The sequence below is a fragment of the Oryctolagus cuniculus genome, chromosome 13, assembly GCF_051225735.1.
Source record: "Oryctolagus cuniculus isolate XC-2025 breed Fujian yellow rabbit chromosome 13, ASM5122573v1, whole genome shotgun sequence".
Taxonomy (NCBI): domain Eukaryota; kingdom Metazoa; phylum Chordata; class Mammalia; order Lagomorpha; family Leporidae; genus Oryctolagus; species Oryctolagus cuniculus.
The window spans coordinates 78,288,824-78,297,487 of record NC_142879.1 but is presented as its reverse complement, the minus strand read 5'-3'; the positions used below and the strand labels follow the sequence as shown (position 1 = coordinate 78,297,487).

At 47.5% G+C, this 8,664-nt stretch overlaps 1 protein-coding gene across 8 annotated transcripts in view; it reads right to left on the bottom strand.

The window, feature by feature from the left end:
* Nucleotides 1-5,730: 5,730 nt before the first annotated feature.
* The window catches only part of LOC100350534 (6-phosphofructo-2-kinase/fructose-2,6-bisphosphatase 3), a 94,867-nt gene continuing 91,933 nt past the window's right edge, over nt 5,731-8,664 (bottom strand). For 7 of the 8 annotated variants that reach the window (XM_070055806.2, XM_070055805.2, XM_070055807.2 and 4 more), the window contains one exon: nt 5,731-8,421. In XM_070055806.2, the coding sequence (XP_069911907.1) occupies nt 8,415-8,421 (7 nt within the window). In that variant the 3' untranslated portion in view covers nt 5,731-8,414. The remainder of the gene's footprint in view (nt 8,422-8,664) is intronic. The other variant, XM_008248588.5, reaches the window with a different exon arrangement.

Sequence of the window (8,664 nt, the reverse complement as noted above, 5' to 3'; positions counted from 1 at the left end):
TTAAGTGTTAAAGTGATCATATAGATTAGATTGTTTAGTAATAAGAATAGATAGGATTACATGAGAAGCAGTCCATACAGCAGACTCATAGAATGGCAATCACTTTAAGTAGCACTCTGATCTCAGAAACAGCCGTTAAGACATTCTGGTCTGACTGAGAAGCCCACGAGAGCATTTCAGGCATGGAAAGCCAGGACACTGGTACAAAAAGTGTCCCTACATGAAGGACCTCTGTGGGTGAGACTTTGCTCATGGCCTTGTCTAAACACTGATTGAGTTTGTGGATTCAAAAGGCTTCCACAGCCTAGACAGCTCATGTCAAGAGCCTTGGGTGATCACTGATGTCACACCTAAGAGTGTTAATCATTAAATTAGCAACAGGAGTCACTGTGTACTGACTTCTTATGCAGGACTTCTGTCCTCAAAAAGCTGAATTATGAGAATTAATGGTAAAACTTGTCCTCAAAGAAGTAGAGGATATTCTTATGTCCTATAAGTTATAGTTATGTCTAAAGTGCTCATAGAAGATTTATCATCCTTAAGTGCTTCTTTAAAGTTAAGTAAGTTTCTCAAACATGGACTCTTGTATGTTTTAAAGTCATATAAAGAATACAGAATGGTTAAAGGCCTCAGTGCTATTAATGGGACAGTTGCTTCAATGCTTCTTATTGTATGCTAAACCTTTGCCTAAAGGATAATTTCATCTGCATCCCATTAAACCCAGAATCTGGGAAAGTAAGGATACAGAATTTCCCAAACAAAAGCTCAGGTTTCTAAACAAGAGGGAGATTACTTGGGATAGATTCTAACCCCCCAAAAAGTGTGCTCTTTCAGTCCAGAGAAAGGAAGCTATTCTCTGTAGAGGAGCACCACAGACTAAAAGGCAACTAAAGACATTTCTGGGGATGGCAGGATTCTGTGAAAAATGGATTAAAGAGCTTTTAACAGAAGCCCAACATTAGGAATACCCGAGTAAGCCATTCACCTTGTTTATAAAAGGATCCCCTTCAAATCAATTGTAGCCTAAATGGAAGGGACTTTACCAGGGGCTACTGAGCATGCCTACCTCAGTGAAATTAGAATTAAATTTCTACCTCTTGAGTCTTCATAAGTACTCAAAAGACATGTCTGCTTATTCTTGTGATGTCTTCAAAAAACAAAAAGCAAAGCTTTTGCTTTCATCACATAAAGACTACTGCACCTTAAGGCAGACATGTTGATTCTCAGACATGTTTTGATTCTCTCTGGGAGCTGTTATTGACAAGAAAACTCCTTAATGGATTCTTCTATTAGAATCCTCTATGCTCAGGCTAAATGGTTTTATAATATGTGTAAGGGTAGCCTATTGCAGGGAGCCTATAAGATATGTTATTCCACTTGCAATTCATTTGGTTCCAGTTTTGCTTATGCTGACTGATAAACTTACATATTTCAGAACTCAATAACTGACCATACAGAGGATATAGTCATTGGGGGTGACTAGGAGTTACTCCAGCTCATGAAACGAATTCGTTAGATGAGACAGAAAGAGACTTCCAGACCAAGGACAGACAGGGCCTAGGCCCAGATCAGCAGGAAGTCACTATAGAAGATACAATTCTATGCCCCTTCAGCATCCCTTAAGATTAAGGTCTGGAACCTCTAATGGGGAATGATATAGGTAGGCAGATAGTAGATTCACGAGCTGGAAAACCACGCCCCCCCACCCCCTGTGTGATCTCATGCTCTCACCTGATCTTACCTGTATACGCCCATTACACAGCCACTCCCCTTTTGCAAGTGGATAAAAGATGTAGAGTGTGCTGGGCCCCTCCCTTGTCCCATGCCTCTGGGTGCGCAGCCTTCTGGCCACCCCTCAATCTGCCTTCCTGCCTATGCACTGCACTGCCTGTGCTTACTCCCAACCTCATGCTTTGCTCCATGTGGTTCTGGCCTGTGGACCTCTCACACATGGCTCCCAGTCTGCTCTCTTCCTGGTATGGACTCCTCAGCTCACACTTCTAGACTCTTTCTCCTTTAAAGAAAGCCCTCACTTTCCTGTGTATTTCTCTCACTAAATAAATGCTAAACCTTACCATGCCACCTGTTTTATTAGAGCCAATACTCAGAATTCTTATCTGAATAGATGGCAAGGACCCTCAAGATACTAACATTTAGGGGCCAGCACTGTGGCATAGCGGGTAAAGCTGCCGCCTGCAGTGCCAGCATCCCTTATGGGTGCCAGTTCAAGTCCCAGCTGCTCCACTTCCAATTCAGCACTCTACTATGGCCTGGGAAAGCAGTGGAAGATGGCCCAAGTCCTTGGGCCCCTGCACCCACATGGAAGACCTGGAGGAGACTCCTGGTTCCTGGCTTCAGATCAGCCCAGCTCTGGCCATTGTGGCCATTTGGGAAGTGAACCAGTGGATGGAAGACACCTCTCTCTCTCTCTCTCTCTCTCTCTCTGCCTCTACCTCTACCTCTCTATAACTCTGCCTTTCAAATAAATTATTTAAAATGATTAAAATAATGATATTAATATCAAAATAATAAATAAAGGTAACCCATATCAACAAGCCTGAGAAGTTAATTATGGATTTCCTTACATTCTAAGAACTTCTGTCCCTATTTACCACATCTGAAGTTGGACTTTCTTTTGCATCAAATGTGCCTGTGACTTATTACATTTTGCACATGAAGGTAATAAACTGATGAGACATCTTACCAATATGATACAAATTTCCTCAATTTTTGGATGAGAGAACAAGCTAAAGCCACTGAGGTAACTCGTCCAAGTCCACACATCTAGAATGAACCTGGAACACCACCTCCAGAGCATGGGGTGACCCAGTGCTGCTCTGCAGCAGGCTGGCTGCCTTCCCTCCTAGCACCTTTGAATCCCTCAGGTAGCCAGGACTTGAGCGAACGATCCAAGGCTCTGTCACCAGGTCCCCATGTCTCTCTGCCCCTTGTTCAACAAATGCAGCTGCTAAGAAAGATACCCTTTACTCAGTGAATCCCAGACGACAACAATAGGGTCACTCTTGGCTGCTGCTTAAGTTTAGGCCTCTGGGAACTCAAAATGGACAAATTACCTGTACCCACCTCCCCACCACCACACCCCAGGTCTAAGCATTGATTGACAATCTATGCCATGAAATTTTTACATATGGGGACCTTTCTCTGCTGTTCTACCCCCATTAGATTTTAATTGTCCACTACCCCAACCTGCCCCTAATTTTCATCTTATGAAGACATTTAAAACGTTTGTGGAAAATGCAATGAAAAGATAAATCTGTTTGGGTGCAAACAAATTTTGAAATATGTGCCAACACAAAGGATCTTCAAGAAGTTCATGAAAAATGCACCATATGAAAAACTATGCAAGGATTTCAAAAACTTTTGCACAAAAATGAGCTTGTCCTTTCATTTCATTTTCCCATGAACTTTTTTGAAGTACCCTCAGCATGGCCCATCTTGTTCAGCTGCTATCTCTCAAAATCACATAGGACACCACAAACCCCTCCCCCAAGTATAGATGCCTTGAATTATAAATCACCACCCCCTCACAGTGAGACCAGGACAGTAGGCATTTTGGAAAATCTCCCCAGGCAATTGTGATGTGCAACTCTGATTAAGAACCATTGAATTCAAACTGATGGGCTCTGACTTCTAACTGCTAATCCCATTTGGCTGGGGCCCCAGCTAGGAAGCCAAAAGGCTGATGGGCCAGGATTGGCATTAATCAGGGCTGCTCCCAAGCGAGGCTGGATCAGCTGTGGGTTCAGCAGAGTGTTCCAGAGGACAAAAGCTCATGAATTTCAAAAACGCTCTCCCAACACACGGGCAGTGGGCACCTTGTCACCAGCACCTTCAGCTTGGAAGGTCGAAAGAATGAGTTATGAAGGCTCGGATGAACCAGGTGGAGGAAGCGGTGAGACAGTAGTGAACAAGTGGGGAAGATTGGGGCAGATTCCAGGGCAAAGATTGTGGCGGTCAAGGCCACTGCTCTTTCCCCTGCTCTAAACACAGAATGAGCAGTCACACGTGGCTCAGATCCACCAGGAGCCTGGCCTCATGTTTTATCAAAATGCTCAGCCCTGCCACACTGTTTGCAATCGTAACTCTGGAAATCATCTTCAAGTGGAGGTGCCAAGTCCCCGACACCCATTTGTTTCACTGCTAGGGGTGGAAAGACGTGAAGGGATGAAGAAAGAATAGCCTGGGAGTCAGGACTATTTCTCGAGCATAGCATCAGGAGCTCTGGAGGGAAAATCAGGTCAAGTGAGAAGGCCACAGGTCTGTACTCCTTTTGTTCTGAGTCTTGACTGATACGTGCAGGGTAACCGATTGGCTCACCTTGAGCAAGCAATGAATGGTGAAGAAGTCATAGAAGCTAGCTAAAGGTTTTTTCTTTGTTTTTTCTCTGTGAAGCTTTGGAAGAGTCTAGAAAAGGGGTAGGGGAGGGTGAGAAAGGAAAGGAACCTAAAGTGATCACTGCCTTCTGGTGACGTTTGCTTCCTGGGGCCTCTTATGTGATGCAACAGATACTGTGGCTCAGCGAGTTAAGCCACTGCCTGCAAGGCTGGCGTCCCATACTTGTTCAGACTCCTGGTTCAGACCCTTGCTGGAGTCCTGGCTGCTGTGCTTCCAATCCGGATGCCCGCTAACGCACTTGGGAAAGCAGAGGAAGATGGTCCGAGTACTCGGATCCATGCCTCCCACAGGGAAGACCAGGATGGAGCTCCTGGCTATAGCATTAAACCTGGCCCAGGCCCAGCCACTTGTGGCCATACAGGGAGTGAGCCAGCAGATGAAAGATCTCTTTTCCTCTGGCTCTGTCTCTGTCACTGTGCCCTTCAAATAAGCAAATACTTTAAAAAATAAAAATAAAAAATAAAAACTTGCTGTTTGGAAGGGTTGGGGAGGAAGAATGGAACAAAAGGCATAAAAATGGTCACATCAATCTGCATGACACAGCAGTAGCAGACAAAGCATCACACCCAGAGCCCAGGGAAAAGCATGGGCCCTCATGTGAATAACGGACTCCATCAGGTACCAACACTGGTTCACTCACCGCAACATTTATGCCACGCTGATGCCAGATGTTAATAATCCTGTGGGACCACAGGAACTCTCCCTACTCACTGCTCTTTTCCGCCAACCTAAAACCACTCTAAAAAAAAAGTCAGTTATTGAAAAATGGAACCAGCTTCTTTCCCAAAGGTGGTCACTAGACAATCTGCACTTGCCATGCCCTGTTTAAAGGCAGAAAATGTAGTGGCAGGCCAGAGCTGAGAGGTACGGTAACCATAAACGTCAACTAAAGACTTCTTCCAGGGCCAGTGCTGTGGCATAGTGGGTAAAACTGCTGCCTGCAGTGCCGGCATCCCATATGGGTGCCAGTTCGAGTCCTGGCTGCGTCTCTTCTGATCCAGCTCTCTGCTGTGGCCTGGGAAAGCAGTGGAAGATGGTCCAAGTCCTTGGGCCCCTGCACCTGCATGGGAGACATAGGAGAAGCTCCTGGCTCCTGACTTCAGAACAGCACAACTCCGGCCATTGCAGCCAACTGGGGAATGAACCAGTGGATGGAAGACCTCTCTCTCTCTCTCTCTCTCTCTCTCTCTCTTTGTCCTCTCTCTGTGTGTAACTATGACTTTCAAGTAAATAAATAAATCTTAAAAAAATAAAAATAAACTCCATCCCCTACCACCACCAAAAAGAAAAGGATCAAGAGGTACACTTCATCAGTATATTTCAACCAGGTGTTTTATTGGTCTGGCAACTGCAAAATATACAAATTTCTGAAAGGCATTCCCTGTTTGAAAGTGAGCACAGCTTCCTCCCAGGTTATTAATTCAGTCAAATATACAGAGAACAGAGAAGTCATCAGTCACACATAAAAGGCCCCCAAACCCAATGAACAACTAAACCCAATCTATACAGCTTTCTATGTTTAGGCTCCCTTATACATATTAAATAAATAAATAGCACATCTGCTATCAAAATAATAAAAAAATAAATTTCAAGTATTACAAACGAAAGATAATCATTGGTGTGGTTCAAACAGTTTTTCTTCTCCCCAAAAATGAAGAGGTTTTTTTTTTTTTTCTTTTTTGCCCATGGTCTCAGGACAGAATACAGAGGGGGAAACCCACCCAAAAACAAATATGCAAAGTTAAGAAAATTGGTCCCAGGAGATTTTTTGGGGGGGGGGGTTGTGGGCGGGTAGAGTGAAGATTCAGTAGAAGCAGAGGTCCTACAGCTGCAGCTCACGCTCACCCTCTGTCCACAGTCTCCTCCAAAGTCAGGTCACTGGCTTTCAAATTCAGCAGCATTCTACTTCCTCCAAGATGCCTCCAGCCTGTCCTTTATGTCTCTCTCTCTCCCCACCTAGGCCCTTGGCACACCAAAGCCCCATGTTAGGCCAAGCATTCTTCATCTATGTCTTGATTTCAGGGAAATCAGGTGAGATGGGAATTGTACCTGCACCACGCCCCAACAGCTCCGACAGCTACAGGCTGAGACCAGCAAGTGGCATTCTCAATAGCAAATGGGCAGGCCCCTCCCTCCTGTCTCAGAGATGACTGGCCTGCACACATGCACACACGTGTGCATGTGCACACAACCCTACCGTCTGATGAGACCCAAGATGCTGGGAGAGAGGGAAAACAGCCCAAGTGTTAGGTCATCCAGCAAAGAGATTCTCAGGCAGACGGCCAGTTAAAGAAGGTGGGATGGGCAGGGGGGACTTGGACCAGTTGGTTTGAAAAACCCAGCACTTCATCACATGGGATCTGAAGCCATGTTCTCCCCCATTTCCCACTTAATCTCAACCAGGCAAATGTGCATGCTTGAAACACTCCTCTCAAAACAAACAAGCAAACAAATAAAAAGAGCTCCACTTCCAGCTGCAGGGTGTCTCATTTCCCCAGATCTCACCCCAGGGATCTGTCTGTCCCCTTGTACAAGGAGAAGCAGGAGGAGCTCAAAGCTCAGTAGCAGAAGGCAGGAAAGAAAAAGTAACCTTTGCCACTTGGAAGCTCTGAGACATCCTTAAAAGGGGTCATTTGGACAAGCTGTACTGCTGAGTTCCCAAAGTGTCACTTCTGGGCACAAGACACCCCTTCCTGCCCCAGCACGTGAGGCAAAACCCACAGGCAGAAACTACAGGTATTCAGAACCACATGTCCCGTGCACCGGCTTTCAACCCTGGCAGAAATCTTCCAGATGCCATGAAGACAAGGCAAGGACAACATTCTACTCTTTTGAGTTCTCCAATGTCCCGGCACAGCCCCAGGCACACGGCGGATGCTCAACAAACACGTGCAGAAGACAGTCCCCTGGCATGAGGCCTGGCTGGGACAGGCGGGCGGTGACACAAGCCCCCAAAGAAGGGAAATCCCGCAGGAGCTTCTCTGTGTCGTCTCACAGCGATTCCAGTGCTCTGAGTGCCCCCATCTCATGGGCAGGCCCAAATCCCCACATTCAGAGGCTCCAAGTCCCCAAGGGCCTCTGACACCCAAACATCCATGTTTCTGAAGAGAAGGTGCTACTTGTGGGTCAGACTTCTGAGACCAACAGCAAAGTGCAAAAGCAAGCAGCTCTAGGAGACTGAGCCTCCTGGTACTTCCGAGTCCAGAGAAGAGAGTAGAGGGCACTCAGGGTTCCCAGGAGAGGGAGGCCCTGGGGAGCAGATCTCAGCTTTCACCTCTGCATCCAGCGAGTCCATCCTCCAAGTGAGGCCCGGGGAAGGCCTGTGGCTGTGCAGGAGAGCCAGGCTGTGTCACCACTCAGCAGACCGGCGAGTCCTAAGCCCGAGGAATTCTACAGAGAAGAGACCCCTTTCCTCACAACCCAGCACGTGCCCTAGTCCATTCTTCCACCAGGCACTTGCCCAGGCTGAGATGTACAGAAGAGCCACGTGCAAGTCTCTAAGTGTCCCTTGACCTTCAGCAAGGAAGACGTGGCCCTCCTGTGGCTGCAGGATCCTCTGCTAGTCTGTGTCCCCAGCCATGAACACGACAAGGCAAGACCACTGCAATGAAACAGGACAGGGCCTTCCCTCACCTCTTCCATGCTCACCATCCTCGCCAAGCTTCAAGGGGGTCCTCTGAGGTCAGAGACCACAAAAACCCCAGGAGAACAGAGAGTGTAGCGGCCTGCAGCTCGACGTGGGAAACCATGAATCCACGTGGCTTTCTGGGGTCTTGGCTGCCCCAACTACAGGGGCATGGTGGCGTAGGTAGCTTCGCTTCAGCCATCAGACCCCTCCTCCCTCCACCCCACCCTGTTCCAGAGGAAGTCCATGGGATCAGTTTTTGGCCTCGGGTAGATGGAAGGACACAAGCTAAGCTGCAGGGATGGACACGGAATGGAACCGACGCGTCTGCTTCAGTGTTTCCTGGAGGGGTCGGTGCTGCTCCGGGAGCCTTTCATGTTCTGTTTCCAGGAGACAAGAGGGGCAGGGAAAGGAGTTATGAGGGGCTGCTGAGTGTGTGTTAAAGCAGAAGACTCAAAGCCACGCCACCGAGCCCTCCCGCCCCTGCTCCCTGCACTCCTAAGAGCACAACCCAAGAACAGTGTCACCAACCAAAGTCCCAGCACTTGACGGGAGGTAGCCCCAGAGTCACAGAGACAAGGACCAGGCACAGGGGCCAGGGGGACAGCACAGGGGAGGGGAGC